This window comes from Neofelis nebulosa, chromosome 17 (genome assembly GCF_028018385.1).
Source record: "Neofelis nebulosa isolate mNeoNeb1 chromosome 17, mNeoNeb1.pri, whole genome shotgun sequence".
Classification (NCBI taxonomy): Eukaryota; Metazoa; Chordata; class Mammalia; order Carnivora; family Felidae; genus Neofelis; species Neofelis nebulosa.
This window is the reverse complement of record NC_080798.1, coordinates 17,623,826-17,641,086: the sequence shown is the minus strand read 5'-3', so window position 1 is coordinate 17,641,086 and position 17,261 is coordinate 17,623,826. Positions and strand designations below refer to the sequence as shown.

General features: G+C 37.9%; 1 protein-coding gene across 7 annotated transcripts in view; it reads left to right on the top strand.

Annotated features, from left to right (window-relative positions):
- Positions 1-17,261, top strand: part of ZNF461 (zinc finger protein 461) — a 36,435-nt gene that overhangs the window by 14,149 nt on the left and 5,025 nt on the right. For 4 of the 7 annotated variants that reach the window (XM_058709419.1, XM_058709421.1, XM_058709420.1 and 1 more), the window contains 2 exons: positions 3,512-3,638; positions 4,471-4,566. The exons of 1 other annotated variant lie outside the window; for it this stretch is intronic. In XM_058709419.1, the coding sequence (XP_058565402.1) occupies positions 3,512-3,638; positions 4,471-4,566 (223 nt within the window). Of the gene's footprint in view, positions 1-3,490; positions 3,639-4,470; positions 4,567-17,261 lie in introns of all 7 variants that reach the window. 2 more of the 7 variants (XM_058709422.1, XM_058709423.1) reach the window with 1 other exon arrangement.

Here is a 17,261-nt window from a genome sequence, read left to right as displayed (position 1 = left end):
TCCTTTGACTAGTGTGGACATTTTAACAATGTTAATTCTTCCATTTCCTTATGCATAGAATATCTTTTCAGATGTGTCTTCTTCACTTTTCTTTCATCAGCATCTTACAGTTTTCACGGTACAGTTCTTTTACCTCCTTGGTTAAAGATAGACTTGACGAATGGTATTGGATAGCTAGGTAGCCATGTTGGAAAATAATAAGCCCAGTCTTTATCTCATGTACCATATCGGATAAGCTCCAATTAAATTGAGTCATTTAAGTTTTTAAAATGCAATTATAACATTACCAGATTAAAACATGGGAGAATTCCTTCATAACTTTGATGTGAGGAAGAACTGCCTAACTAGGACTCAAAATTGTAGAAACTAAAAGAGAAAGTATTAACAAATTTGACTACATAAAAATAAAAAAACTTCTGTATGGCAAGAAACACTGGTAAGCAAAGTCAGAAGAGAAATTACAAAATTGGGAAAGTATTTACAATTCATGTACAGATGCTAAACTTATCTAATTTATAAACACTAAGAAATTTATTATTTTTTAATTTTTTTAACATTTATTTTTGAGAGAGAGTGCACACGAGTGAGGGAGGGGCAGAGAGAGAGACACACACACAGAATATAAAGCAGGCTCCAGGCTCTGAGCTGTCAGCATGGAGCCTGACGGGGAGCTTGAACTCACAAACCATGAGATCATGACCTGAGCTGAAGTCGGACGCTTAACCAACTGAGCCACCCAGACACCCCTATAAAGACTAAGAAATTTAAAAAAGAGACCAACAGCCCAGTAGGATAGAGTCAAAGTATATGAACAGAATTTTCACAGGAAAAGAAACATAAAAAGCCCTTAAAAAAATACTCAATAAATAATTCAAGAAATACCAATTAAAATTCTACTGACATACAATTTCTTTACCTTATTAAATGGATAAAAACAAAATATTTTGACAAAACACTTTGCTGGCTTTGCTGTGAGGAAACAGGTACTCTCATATATTGCTGGTATCTGAGAAAATCGTCCAGCCACTGTGGAGGGCAAATTTGATAGCATCTACCAAAATTACAAGTGCATTTTCCATTTTGACCTAGCAGTCTGATTTCTGAGATTTTCTGTTACAGATATATCTGTGTATATACAAAATGACACATTTATAGAAGTATTCATTGCACTGTTGCTTCTTATAGCAAAAGATTAGAAACAACCAATTGTCCATTTATAGATGCCTGGTTAAATAAACTATGATAAATACAAAAAATGGGTGATATGTACCTATAGGAAAATAAGGAAACCATTAACCTTAGAATTCAAAAATCAAATACAGAACAATGCATATATTATAGTACGTTACCTTTTGTGTAAAAGTGTGAAAAATAATACATACATATGTATTTATAATTGCTTAAAAACTTTGCAAAGACATACAAAAAAAACTTATAAAATTGCTCATCTATAGCGGTTAGGAGGTGGGAGACAATGGAAAGGAAAGGGTTGGGAATAATACCTCTGAATGTTTATCTTTTTTGTTGTTGTTCTGAACCATTTAAGGTCATTAAGGTTGGTTGTTTTCTCTAGTCATGTTTGGCTACATAGATACAGTGACAGAGTAAGAAGAGAGTTAGATTTATCTAGGATTCAGGCTTTGCTAAGCAAGTATGAAAAGGAAGTTCATCTTAGCAGTCATTATGAAGTTAGATGATTAGTTGAACATAGAATTTGAGTTGGGTAAGAAGAGAAGAGGTATGAGTGGGGTGAGTGACAATGTAAAGGTGACCAGAGATTGCACTCTAACAGCACAGAACCTGCTTGGAATTTCCTCGCCCTCTCTCTCTGCCCGTCCCCTGTTCATGCATGCATGTTGTCTCTCTCTTTCTCTCAAAAGAAATTAAATAATTAAAAAAAAAAAAAGGTGGGGCGCCTAGCTAGGTGGCTCAGTCAATTAAGCGTCTGACTTTGGCACAGGTCATGATTCCGTCATTGGTGAGTTTGAGCCCCACATTGGACTTTCTGCTGTCAGTGCAGAGCCTGCTTTGGATCCTCTGTCTCCCTCTCTCTCTCTGCCCCTCCCCTGCTTTCTCTCCCTAAAATAAAATAAAACATTAAAAAATAATAATAAAGGTGACCAGAGAGAAGGACACTTGATATTTTGGAGATGTTGCAGTTACTAGGGTAGTGACCTGAAGAGTAAACTAGAGTGGAAGGCAAGATCATTGGAGAGGAGGTGAGAGAATTGGGAGGCCAGGTTAATAGTTGGAATACTTATATAGATATTTGAAATTACTGAGAATTAATATAGGAGTAGTATTGGAGATAGTGGCACTGAGCCAGGAGCTAAAATTCCTAGGAGGGAAAAAGCCAGATGTCAGCTAATCACTGTAATAAGTAGAAATAATGCATGTATAGTCTGATAAAATGACGACATTAGATTTTAGAGAAGGAGGGACAGTTGTTGGCACCAGCACTGAGGAGCAGAGAGGACAATGTGAGATTGAGAGCAGAGTGAGACTGTAGGAGAAAAACCAGCCACCCAGCTAAGATGTCCTCACCAGAAGTGCTGTTGTCAGGGAAAAATGGTTAATTGAATCACACATGAGAAATTTTCGAATTTTTCCACAATTTTTACTTTTTCAAATCTACATTATAGGAATTGGTGTAGGTTCTCACTGGATAGGGAGACATTTTTATATTCTAGCTTCAGAAGTCATTTCTGCTATACTTTAAGTTGAATAAGTTAACTTGTTTTCTCAGGATCCGGTTCAAGGGCAGAGAACATAGTTCCTATACAAATGTTGTGGGGGCATGTCCAGATTACACTGAAGAAGAGCATATGGGATGGGAAATGTTGTTCTATCTATCCTTGGAAAGTACAAGCTATACTAGATACTTACTAAAGAATTTGCCTGAAAAGTGAAAAATGCTTATGACATGATATCATAATAATGAAGAAAAATCTTCAAGTCCTTTTTCTCAAGATGGAGGTGTTCATGACACATCTGGAAAGATTAAAAAATTTCCAGCTATTTAACTTAGTTGGGAACCTCTACTTATTTTTTAAATTTCTAGATGACTAACAGTTTTCCACCCTGTGTAAGGGATGTGTCTGCAGAAATTGAATTTTTAAGAACCTGTAGGCACTCCACGTTAGTCCCACTAAACCCTTTTTTAGTTTATTTTTGAGAGAGAGAGCATGAGCAGCGGGGGGACAGAGAGGGGCGGGGCAGAGGATCCAAAGCGGTTCTGTGCTGACAGCAGAGAACCCAATGAGGGGGCTTGAACACATGAACTGTGAGATCATGATGACCTGAGCTGAAGTTAGACGCTTGACCGACTAGAGCCCCCAGGTTCCCTGAATCCCTTTTTGACACATGTCACAAGCTTCCAACCTTTGCCTATATACTCACTATCCACTATATACACTACTCCTGTCTTGCATGTTTTCTTTTAGCACCTCTCCTTCCTTTTGAAAAATATTTCTTATAATTTCAAAAATAGTACTGTGATTTGTCATTTTAGGGGTTGGTGATGTTCAAAGATGTGGCTATAGATGTCTCTCAGGAGGAATGGGAATGCCTGAACCCTACGCAGAGGAGTTTGTACAAAGATGTGATGTTGGAGAACTATAGCAACTTGGTTTCACTGGGTAAAATTATCTGCCTCTTATAATTTAGAATGTGTTTCTTGGTTTCTTGTTTTCTGCTTTCTTTCCCATGCATTTTAGGGCTACTTTTCAAATAACTAGGTGACTTTTCTCTTTGCAGAGAAATGAGCGCACCTAGATAGAGGTGCACATTCATTTTCCCTTTTCCCCATCCTTACACCTTCCTCTGGTACTTACAATTGACATTCTTCCTTGATAATTAAAGGACAGAATTGGAATTCTGTACCAGGAAAGCTTATGCTTAATTATTTAATATTAACTTAATATTAATTATTAATTAGTTCACTGGTCAAAGAAACCACTTCATCTTTTGTTTTCATTTCCACTGTACTAAACCGGCAGGTGCCCTAGCATAGGTTAAAACTAAATAGCTTTCCCAATTAATGTAGCAATGGGCTGCATCAAGAAGTATCACTTACTATTTAGTGCTCAAATGAACACTTCCATTTCCTACAACTAATGTGCTCTCTTTTAAACAATTTGCATTTGGGAGTTACAGTCTAAGAACTTTTCACATATCATTGAAAAATATCTGAAATAAGGATACTCAGGAAGCTGTTTTTTTTTTTTTTCCTCATAGCAAAGTAGGGACAGAAATCTTATCTAATTTAAGTAGCATTTTATCACCTATTTATTTGTGTTTTTTTTAATCTTGAGTTTACCTAAATATGAGTGTTTAATTTTTTCTTTTTTCTTCTGTAGACTTTATCAAGTGCCATGTTGTGCTATAGTTTATTTATTTTGATCAGTTCTGAATCATAGTATTTGGGTACTTTAATTTCCACTTCATCTCCATTTCTTTTCTTATAACCAGGACTTTCTATTTCTAAGCCGGCTGTGATCTCTTCATTAGAGCAAGGGAAGGAGCCCTGGATGGTTGTGAGGGAAGTGACAGGAGAACAGTGCCCAGGTGAGTGAGCAATGATCAGGAAGCAGGAAGCTGTTCCAAGGAGTAGGCCAAGTGGTCAGAATGTTACGCTGGGAAAGTTATTTTAGACACATTAGGGAAAATCTGATTTCAAAACTAATTACAGGGGTGCCTGGGTGGCTCAGTCGGTTAAGTGTCCGACTTCGGCTCAGGTCATGATCTCGCTGTCCGTGGGTTCGAGCCCCGCGTCGGGCTCTGTGCTGACAGCTCAGAGCCTGGAGCCTGTTTCAGATTCTGTGTCTCCCTCTTTCTCTGATCCTCCCCTGTTCATGCTCTCTCTCTCTGTCTCAAAAATAAATAAATGTTAAAAAAAATTAAAAAAAACACCTAATTACAGCATTATGTAAACAAACAGTGTAGTAGTACTGGCATAAAGACAGACATATAGATCAGTGGAATAGAATAGAAAGTCTGGAAATAAACCCTCAGCCATATGACCAGATGATTTCAGACAAGGGTACCAAGACCATTCAGTGGGGGAAAGGACTGTATCATTAACAAATGGTGTAGGGAAAACTGGATATCCGCATGCCAAAGAATAAAGTTGGATCCATACCTTATACCATATATAAAAATTAACTCAAAATGGATCAAAGAACTAAATGTAAGACCCAAAACTAGAAGAGAACTTAGGGAAAAAGTTTCATGACATTGGATTTGGCAGTGATTTCTGGGATATGACACCAAGCAAGGTATAGATAACCAAATCAAAAATAGATAAATGGGAGTACACCAGACTTAAAAACTTCTATTCATCAAAGGACACAATCAATAGAGTGTTTATTAATTTTTAAAAATGCCTATGAGTTGCTTTACTGGGTGACAAGAATACCTTTTTTTATGTGTTAACAGTAGTGGATCAAGAACTATGTTCTAATGTTATAGTAGGAAAAATTAAGATTGATTAGAAATTGGTAAAGTTAAAGAAAATTGCATTGAGGAAGTAGAGATGGCAGAGGGATGACTGGGAAGGAAGGAGGTCATCTAGGAAAGTGTAGGGTCCTGGAGGCCAAGGGCAGGTCCATTCTACACATTAGAGGTCTTTGATGATATCTGCGATTCAGTATAAATGCTCCAGAACTGTGAGAGAGTATATTTCTCTTGTTTTAAGCCACATCAGCTTTGTTCTTTGTTATATCAGCTCTAAGAAACTAATATGGAGGGAATCATGGAAAAATGATACCTACTCTCCTAAATGTTTTGTTTTTCTTTAAAGTGTCATTCTTCTATCAGTTTTTGATGCCTGGCCATGCCTTTTTTTGGTATGACCAGTGACTTGTTGTATCCTAGACATTTCAGTTATTATGTTAAGAGAGTCTTTTTTCTTTTAATTTTTTTAACCTTTATTTATTTTTGAGAGAGAAGATAGCGCAAGCAGGGGAGGAACAGAGAGAGAAGGAGACACGGATCCAAAGCAGGCTCCAGGCTCCTAGCTGTCAGCACAGAGCCCAACGTGGGGCTTGAACTCACAAATCATGAGATCATGACCTGAGCCAAAGTTGGATGCTTAACCGACTGAGCCACCCAGGCACCCCAAGAGAGTCTTGAGTCTACTTGAATCTATTGAAATCTCCTATGTTAGCAGGAAGTCATGCTGTTAGGTTTAGTGCATAGATCTGGCCTACTTTTGTAGTCTTTACTTCTAATGGCAGCTTAGTTTTCAGAGCCCTTTCAATACTATTCTGATATGCTTTATATTCTGGTACTGCTGGGACTCCTGCTCAATGGTGATATCTGCAGAGACAGAAAGCTACTGTGGATCCCCAGTGTAGCTGGGCTACCTTGTGTGGGATGAGGGAGGCAGAAGCCATTGAGATACATTGAGCTTCACTGAGATGCAGAAGCCACTGGGCATGGATTTCCTTATGTCACTGGGCAGAGGACACAGGGAGATGCAACACTCTGCTAATAGTACCTTTCTGGGTGAATCAGTCTGTCAGCCAGTGCCCTGGTTGTGAAGTGGGAGCTTGTACATCAAGAGACTTTCTCTTGCTGTTGTTAGTGGTAGATCGGTCACTGAGAATTCTTGCCGCTTCTGCAGCCAGCTGATGAAACTGTTGCTAGGATCTAGGTTGTGGAGCAAGTGCTAGGAATCCCACTAAGTCTATTGGGCTTCCCTGCTCCTGGTCTTTTGGCTAGACAGAGTAGCTTTCCCTTGGTGTGTGTATGTGCACGCACACCTGTTATTGGTTGCAGGCCTGCTGTCCAGTGCCCATTATGGGGGTATATGAGAGATAAAAAGAAAACCCAGGGAAAAACCTCCTGGGATGATCGTAAAATAAGAGGATCCTAAGCTCACCTTGTCCCACAGATACACCTAGGTAACACCCACATCAGTGTGAATAACCCAGAGAATGACCTGAAGACTGCCAAAACAGACTGTCCACAGCTAAGTGTAGGGAAGCCACCACATTGAAAAGGATGGGAAGGGCGAAGATGTGGGCAGGAGCTAAACTGACCTGCAAGACTGTCTGCTGGAGGGAGGGACACCACAGGCAATGACAAGGAAGAGGAGCAGACCCCACCCTAGGCATCCCGGGCATGGGAGACCCACACTGGGAAGATGAATCTCCATAATATTTGGCTTTGAAAGCCAGAGGGTCTTAACTTCACAAGTTCTTAAATCAGTGGCACCTAACACCTGGAACTTTAAAAATTCAGCAGGCTCAACTCTGGGAGAGCAAGGACAGTGATAGGAAACTGAATCCCTACCCTTAAAGAGACAGCATAACAAACAGCCCTGGTGAGATATAGCATAGAAGCAGCAATTTGAAAAACACCTTGGATACATAGGAGGATTTATTTGCTAATCTCAGAATGTGTGTTGGAGGGGCAGGGACCTATGGGAGACTTCTCCAAGAACAAAAGAGCTGGTGGGCACCGTTTCCCTCCCTGACTCCCAGCAGAGATACTTGCAAGAACCAGCACAGTATGCACACTCTCCACCTACTTTGCCAAGGACAGTATGCCCTGTCCCTTGCTAACAGTGGACTTGCCCTCAGCTGTTCTCTAGAGTAGCTACAGGTCCTCTTCCACTGCAGACCAGTGCAAACCTTGCTCACACTGCATGCCTTCCCCCATGTTCTCCTATGGATCTTGCCCCTCCAACCTGGCCTGGCAGGAGTTCTCCAAAGTGGGGCCACAAGCATGACTGTGTAAGTGCCTCCAACAGCGGCCAGCACCACTTCAAAGTGACTCCTGCCCTGGGAACGGGAAGATAACCACACACACCAGTTCGAACTTGGGCCCAGCAGTGGGTGGGGGGCTGACATCTGGTCTGACTGCTGGCCCTGCCCACCAATGAAAGCCTCTCAGGAACTAACACAAAGAGAGTGTCTTGAAGTTTGGTGCTACTGCATCTCTGGCAAACCCTCAAGCCCAAAACAGCCCCAGACTGGCCCACTAACAACACAGGCACCAAGCTCTGCTCAGAACAGACAAAGCCCACTAACAACACAGGTGCCAAGATCTGCTCAGAACAGGCAAAGAGAACCTTTGCAGATGACTAGACTGGAGGTAAATGTGGCTCAGCCACAGCAATAGGGTACATGTGACACACATAGGAGACACCCGTAAAGTGCCAGATTCTGGTAAACTGAGGATACTACACTGAGGGAACAACAGGACCTCGTTATAAGGCCACCACTTTCTGGCACCTAGGTGGCTCAGTCAGTTAAGCGTCTGACTCTTGATTTTGGCTTAGGCCACGATCTCATAGGTTCATGAATTCAAGCCCTGCACTGGACCGTGTGCTGGCTGCGTGGAGCCTGCTTGGGATTCTCTCTCTCTTTCTCTCCCCATCCTCTGCTCGTGTTCTCTCTCTTTCAAAATAAATGAATGAACATGAAAAAAAATAAGCCCCCATTTTCAAGAGGAGACATGGCTGACTTTCCTAACACATAGAAACAGACACAGAGAGCTAGGGGAATATGTCCCACTTAAAAGAACAGGACAAAAATCACAGCAAGAGACATGAGTGAAATGGAGATAAGTAATACGCCTGATAGAGAATTTAAAGTAATGGTCATAGGGGCGCTTGGGTGGCTCAGTCGGTTGAGCATTCGACTTCAGCTCAGGTCATAATCTCACTGTTCTGGAGTTCAAGCCCCAAGTTGGGCTCTGTGCTGACAGCTCAGAGCCTGGAGCCTGTTTCAGATTCTGTGTCTCTCCCTCTGTCTCTGCCCCTCCCCCGCTCATGTTCTCTCTCAAAAATAAACATTAAAATTTTTTTTGAAGTAATGGTCATAAAGATAATCACTGGACTTGTGAAAAGAGTGGATGGAGGAACTCAGACCCTCAATAAAGAGATAGAAAACATTTAAAAAGAACCAATCGGAGATGAAGAACTCAACTTAGATTAATAATACACTACATAGAGTAAATAGTAGACTAGAGGAAGCAGAAGAATGGATCAATGACCTAGAGGACAGAATAATGGAAAGCAATTAAGCTGAAAGGAGAAAGAAAAAAGAATAATAAAAAATGAAAATAGATTAAGGGAACTCAGTAATACCATCAAGCATAATAATATTCACATTGCAGGGATCCCAGAAGAAGAGAGGATAAAAGGAGAAAATGTATATGAGGAGAAAATAGCTGATTTCAACATACACAACAAAGTTGTAGTAACCAAAACATGGTCCTGACACAAAATTAGACACATAGATCAATGGAACAGAATAGAAAATCCAGACAAACCCACAATTATATGGTCAATTTATCTAGGACAAAGGAAGCACACATACCCAATGAGAAAAAGACCATCTCTGCAACAAATGGTGTTGGGAAAACTGGACAGCTACATGCAAAAGAATGAAACTGGACTGCTTTCTTACATCATACACATGAATAAATTCAAAATGGGTTAAAGACCTAAAAATGAGACCTGAAACCATAAAAATCCTAGAAGAGAACACAGGCAGTAATTTCTCTGACATTGGCCATGGCAGCATTTTTCTAGATATGTCGCCTGATGCAAGAGAAATAAACTATTGGGATGAATAAATGATGAATAAACTATTCATCAAAGTAAAAAGCTTCTACACAGCAAAGGAAACAATCAACAAAACTAAAAGACAATCTACTGAAATTTGCAAATGACATATCCAATAAAGGGCTAGTATCCAAAATAGGTAAAGAACTAATACAACTCAACACCCAAAACCAAATTATCCAATTAAAAATTGGGAAGAAGACATGAATAGACATTTCTTCAAAAAAGACATACAGATGGCCAACAGACACTTGAAAAGATGTTCACCGTTACTGATCATCAGGGAAATGCAATTCAAAACCACAATGAGATTGATACCACCTCACATCTATCAGAATGGCTAAAATCTAAAACAAGAAACAAGTGTTAGGATTTGGAGACAAAGGAACCCTCCTGGTGGGGGTGCACACTGGTACAGCCACTGTGGAAAGCAGTATGAAATTTCCTCAAAAAATTAGAAATAGAATTCCCATATGATCCAGTAATTACACTACTGGGTGTTTACACAAGGAATATGAAAACACTAATATGAAAAGATATATGTACATATATGCAATATGTATATTGCAGCATTATTTACAATAGCCCGGATATGGAAGCAAACCAAGTGTCCATCAATAGATGAATTGATGAAGATGTGGTGTATATATACTGTGGAATATTACTCAGCCACAAAAAAGAATGAAATCTTGCCAGTTGCAACAACATGGATAGATCTAGAGGGTATAATGCTAAATGAAATAGAGAAAAACAAATATATGATTGCATTCATATGTGGAATTTAAGAAACAAAACAAAGAAAAAAGATCCAAAAAACACTCTTAAATACAGAGAACAAACTGATGGTTACCAGAGGGGAGGTGAGAGGGAGGATGGCTGAAATAGGTGAAGGGGATTAATCGTACACTTAATTGTGATGAGCAGTGAGTGATATATAGAATTGTTGAATGCCTGTATTGTACACTTAAAACAAATTTAACATTCTGTGTTAATTTTAGTGGATTTAAAAAATAAACAGGAAAAAAACAAAAAAGAAAACCCAGAGAACTCACCATGTGGTAGTTCCTCAAGGCCAGAGAATCCAAATCAATAAACCTTCTTCCTTTCAGCTCTCAGAATTATTTTATTGCTGTGTGATAGTTAATTTCTAGGGTTTTTAGTTTTATTTAAGGGAGAGGCAGGAAAGAGTGAGTCTACACTATCTTTGTAATTGAGATTTTAAATCTTTTCAGAATGAACTTTATGCATTTTCTGTGATATTTGCTTTGATTTCTTTAAGGAGGTGGGATATCATAAAGACAGTGTGTATGTGGAGTACTTCTGGATTATTTTTTTCTTTTTTTAAGTGTATTAGAGAGAGAGAGAGAGTGAGCGTGCATGGGGCAGGGGCAAAGACAGAGGAAGAGAGAGAATCCCAAGCAGGCTGTTTTGCAGGGCTTGATCCTACGAACCATGGGATCATGACTTGAGCTGAAATCACAAGTCTGATCCTTAACTGATTGAGCCACTCAGGCATCCTTGGAGTACTTCATTTTTACTTTGCCACCACCACCACCACCACCAATCTTTTTCTAGTAGCATGTTTGTTTGTATTTTTTTGCTTTTTCTTAAATAATTGTCATTGTGTGTGGTCTTTCCAAAACAACTTAGTGAAACAACCAGTTTTCATATTCACTTCATCTATTGGTATCAACAGGGAGGAGAACAAATAAAGCTGACTTCTGGCAGGCATACACCTTGGCTGTTGTGATCATCTTGGATCTTGGATAAGCTTTATAGTTTTTCCTTTAATTTGTAGGTCTTTAATCCATTTAGAGTTTGTTTATTTATGGTGTATGGTAGGGGACCAGAGTAATTTTCTTTATATCTATAGCTAGTTCTAATATCATTTATTAAATTATTCTTTCATCATTGATCTGTAATTCTTCTTATGTGAGTCTGCCTCTGGTCTTTCTTTGGGTCAAGGGCTGTGTAAATACCACATTGTCTTAATCTTTAAGTCTTTATGATGTCTTTATCATAGGTAGGATAAATGCTCTGACTTTGTTCTTTAGTAGTATTTTGGCTGTTAAACTTTGTTTTTCCAAATATGTTTTTGAATCAGTTTTTAAAGCTCCTCAAGCAACATCGTAGGGGTTTTATTAGATTGTATTGAATCTCTCTGGTCTCCAGGTCTCTGTTTTCTCTTACTCGATTTCAGCTATCCTAGTCTCCTTGCTGTTTCTCTAATAAGCCAATGTAACTTTCGTTTTATGGACTTGCTATATTCTCTGCATGGATTGCTCTTTCCCCAGATAGCCATCACTGTCTTCTCTCCTACAGTCTTTTTTTCCCCTTCAAATGTCACTGAAGTAAGGCTTTTCTGACTACTATAAAATTACACCCCACTTCCATTATTTGGAACTATATCTCTTTCCTTCTTAATGTATTTTTCTGTAGCCTTTTTTTTTCCATCTGACACACTGATTCATTTAGTAATCATTTATTGGATGTTATTCTACTAGAATGTAACTCTATGAGGGGATGGCTTTCCTTCTGTAATGATGTCCCTATTTTCACTTGTAATGTTGGTTATTTGTACTGTCTCTCTTTTATAAGATAGAAATTTATTTTAAATTAATTTTAGACTTAAGAGATGCAAGAATAGCAAAAGAGCTCCCATATGCCATTCACCTAGATTCACCACTTGTTAATATTTTGCCATATTTGCTTTATTATTTCATTTCTGTTAAGTCTCATTACCCTGAATAGTTAAGCTTATCTTTTCTGAGAATGAAGATATTCTCTTACATTTCATAAATTCAGGAAATTTTACATTGATGCAAACTATTACCTCATATATTGTCTGTATTCATATTCACTAATTATCCCAATATTGTTTTGTTCACTTGATTTGGGATTTCACATTACATTTCTCTTCACTTTAATCTGAAAAGTTCCTCAACCTTTCTTTGTATTTCATGACATTGGTACTTTTGAAGAACATGAACCAGTTTATAGAATGTCCTTCCCCTTATTGAATTCAGGTTATACATTCTTGGCACAATTATTGCATTAGTGGTATATCCTTCTCAGTGTATCATTAAGGAGGCATATAATGTCGTTCTGTCCCATTGTTGGTGACGTTAGCTTTGATCACTTGGTTTGGCTGGTGTTTGCCACATTTCTCCACTGTTTTTTTTTTTTTTTTTTTTGTAGTACACATGTAATCTGTAAGGAAGATAGTCTATTTTTCTTGATCAGTCTTGCTGGAATCCTATTTTATATTTGTTTTTGTTTCATTTATTCTGCTCCATCTTTATTTTTTGCTTTATTCTATTTTTGGGGGTTTTAGTTTGCGATTCTTCTTCTAGCCTCTTGAGATACATGTTTAGATGATTCATTTATTTTTATTTTTTCAGAGACTTTTTATTTATTTATTTGCTTATTTATTTGTCTGTCACTTATCTGCTTATCTTTTTATTTACTTTCAGAGAACCCGCTGTTAAATCTTCACCAGCATACCACTGCCCCTGGGGTTGCAGGATGTGGATGATTCATTTTAATGATTTCTTTTTTCTATTTGCATTTAAGGCCATAAATTTGCTGCTACATACAGCTTTAGTTGTACTGTACAAATTTTTATCAGAGGGATAGATACAAAATAGAGAATATAGAACCTTATAGATCATTATAAGGATCTTTTTTTCCTAAATGTCATGGGAAACTATTAAAGGGATTTGAAAGCAAAAGTTATATGAAATCATTTAGATATGTTGTGCTTAGTGGAACAAGAAAGTAAGCAGGTGACCAATTTGAGAGCGACTGCAGTAGTAAAATAGTGGTAGCTCAGACTGTGATAGAAATGATAGTAATAACTGATCAGAAGTTATTATACATATTAAAGAATAAGTTGACCATGCTTGCTAATGGATTGTAAGTTTGATAAGAATTAAAGAACTAGGCCTTTGGCTTAACGTATTGGTAAAAAAGGTGGTTGCATTTACTGAGTTTAAGCTAGTGTCATGAAAAAAGGGAGAATTGAAAGTTCTCTCTGGACAAGTTATGATTGAAACACTTGTTACATAGTATTTGAAGATTTCAAGTAGGCAGTTAGATTAATGTGGAACTCAGGGATAAGATAAAAGCTAGAAGTATATACAAAAGAACACATAAAATAAAAAGTTAACCTATGGAATAGGAGAAAACATTTATAAATCATATATCTGACAAGGGGTTAATATTCAGAATGTATAAAGAAATTCTACAACTCAACATCAAAGAAACCGAACAACTCAATTAAAAAGGGGGGAAAGGATTTTAATAGACATTTCTTCAAAGAAGATAAACAAATGGCCAGCAAACAGTATGTGAAACAGTATGATCGTTCCTCAAAAAAAAATCAAAAATAGAATTACTAAATGATCCAGCAGTTCCACTTCTGGATATATAACCAACAGAATTGAAAGCAGCAGCTTTCAATCATTCAGAAATCATCCATTTTAATCATTCATTTTAATTTCTTTTTAACGAATGATTTCAATGCTTCAGATTGTGTCTCCCTCCCTCTCTCTTTGCCCCTCCCCCACTCATGCTTTTTTATTTGTATACCCATGTTTTTAGCAGCATTTATGTACAATAGCCAAAGGTTGGAAGCAGCCTAGGTGTTCATCAACAGATGAGTGGATCAACAAAGTGTGTGTGTGTGTGTGTGTGTGTGTGTGTGTGTGTGTACACACATATATAATGTAATGTTATTCAGCCTTAAAAGGGAAGTATCCTGACACACACTACAACATGGATTAGCATGTTGAGGACATTATGCTAAGTGAAATAAACCAGTCACAAAAAGATACTGTATGATTTCACTGATATGTAGTATCCAGAGTAATCAAATCCATAGAAACAGAAGTAGAATGGCGGGTGCCAGGAACTGGGGGAGGAAAGGGTGGAGAGGAGTTATTAGTAAGCTCAGAGTTTCAGTTCTGCAAGTTGAAAAAGTTCTGGAGATTGGTTGTACAAAAATGTGAACATATTTAACACTACTGAATTATATACTTAAAAATAGTTAAGATGTTAAATTTTATGTTATGTGTATTTTGCCACAATCAAAATTTTAGAGTTATAGGGCCACCTGGATGGCTCAATTGGTTGAGTGACCAACTTTGGCTCAGGTCATGATCTCATGGTTTGTGGGTTTGAGCCCTACATCGAGCTCGCTGCTGTCAGCATGAAGCCCACTTCAGATCCTCTGTCCCCCTCTCTCTGCCCCTCCCCTACTTGCACTCTCAAAGATAAATTAAAGAATTTTTTTTAATCTAGAGTTATAAATTTAAGATTTAGGAGTATATGACTAGAATTTAAGCCAGACCTGTTACAGGGAAAGAGTATATAGATTGATGGCTAGCCAGAGCCTGGGTTCTGGGACATTCTGATAGTTAGAGGGCAGGTAGTAAATGCATTAAGGGGAACTGAATACAAAGAGAAAGGTAGGAAGATAACTAGGAGAATATGGTATATAGGAAGCTAAGGGATTGATCATTTGTGTCAAATACTGCTAATGAGTCAAGTAGAGTGATGACTAGCACTAGAGCACTGATTTTGGCAAAGAGATTTTGTTAGTGACTTTAGCTAGAAATTTTTCAACATAATTATGGGGGTTGAGATATTTATTGGAGTGGATTACAGAGAAAGGTAGGCAGTACTGTCTTTTCAGTAAATATATGAAAAACTAGCCTTCTAGGGGCACCTGGGTGGCTTAGTCAGTTAAGCATTCGATTTTAGCTCAGATCATGGTCTCATGGCTCATGCATGAGTTTGAGCCCTGTGCTGACAGCTCAGAGCCTGGAGCCTGCTTCAGACTCTGTGTCTCCCTCCCTCTCTCTTTGCCCCTCCCCCACTCGTGCTCTGTCTCTCTCCCTCAAAAATAAATAAACGTTAAAAAAATTTTTTTAAATAAAAAAACAACAGCAACAAAGAAACTAGGCATCTTGATTCCTATCTCACATCATAAAATGTAATGTAGGTAGATTATAGATCTACATATGAAAAGTAAAATAGCAAAAGCTTCTAGAATACAGTATTTTTCATGACCTTGGGATTAGACTGCCTTAAAATTAAGAACTTCTGTACATCAAAACATACTATTAAGAGAGTGAAAGTGCCAGCCTCAGAGTGTGAGAAGATATTTGCAATATGTTGGTTGTATTCAGAATATATTAAGAATTCCTACAAAGAAAACAGTACAACCCAGAAACAACTCAAGTGACCCTTGACTGATGAATGGATAAGCAATAAATGGTATATCTATACAATGAAATATTACTTGGCCATAAAAAAGGAATGAAGTACTGGTTGATCCTTGAAAACATTATACAGAGTGAAAAAAGACCCAAAAGGTCACATATTGTATGATTCCATTTGTATGAAATGTCAGAATAGATTCATAGAGACACAAAGCAGATTAGTGGTTGCCAAGGGCTGGGAAGAATAGGGGAATAGGAAATGACCATGGGCATGGGGTTCTTCTTGGCATGATGAGAGTTTTCCAGAATTAGTGATCTGATGGTTATACAACATTGAGAATGTATTAAAAGTCACTGAATTGTATACTTCAAAATGGTGAAACTGGTAGATTTTATGTTACATGAATTTTACCACACACACACACACACACACACACACACACACACAGTCAGTAAAAATGGACAAAAGACCTGAGTTGGCATTTATTAAAAGAGATATCCAATTGGCCAATAAACATATGAAAAAGTGCTCAACCTCACAAGTCATCAGGGAAATTGCAAATTAAACCACAATGCAGTATCATGACATATCTGCCAGGATGCCTGAATATAAGATTGACAATAACAAGTGTTGGGGAGGATGTGAGGAACTGGAACTCTTTTCCAGTTAGATGGGAAAATGAGGAAACTATTGGATAATGTCAACTAAAGCTGAACAAATGCATATTCTGTGTGCAACAATTTCACTCATAAATGTATACATCTAGCAGAAAGGAGTCCTATTTCCACCAAAAGAAATGTACAAGAATGTTCATAGCCGTACTGATCATAATAGCCAACAATTGAAAGCAACCCATATGTCCATCATTAGGAAAATGAAAAAATAAATTGTGTTAGAATAGAATGCTTTATATAGCTGTCAGTCTTAAGCTTTTTCTTCTGAAACAGCCTCTGAAAAGCTCTAAGATAGGAAAGACTTTGGAATGTCCTAATTGTTGAAAGGAGATTAATGTTGTAGTACATGGATAAAAGGGAAAAGGCCTCAAAATGAGGTCTTCTAAGTAGGCAGAGGCCCTGTGTTCTCATGGTAAAAAATGGGATTTTTAAATTTCAGTTCAATAGGAAGCTACATTAGTTTGGTTATAGGTTTGGCTACATGTGACAGAGACTCAAAAATAATAATGGCTTAAACCATATGGGTTAATTTTCTTTTGCATTAAAGTCCAGGCTGGAGGGGAAGCTCTGCTCTGCAAAACCATCATGTGACATGACACCACATCCACAGTGGAGACTAAGGAAATGGGAGAATAGAGGATATAGGACATGGGCCAGCTGGCTATTAAAGTTTCAGAAGCTACTATTTGATACTTATGCTTTTTTTTTTTTTTTTTTAAGGCAGAATCCAGTTACATGACATATTCTTCTGCAAAAGAGCCTGGGAAATGCAGTGTTTATATTGG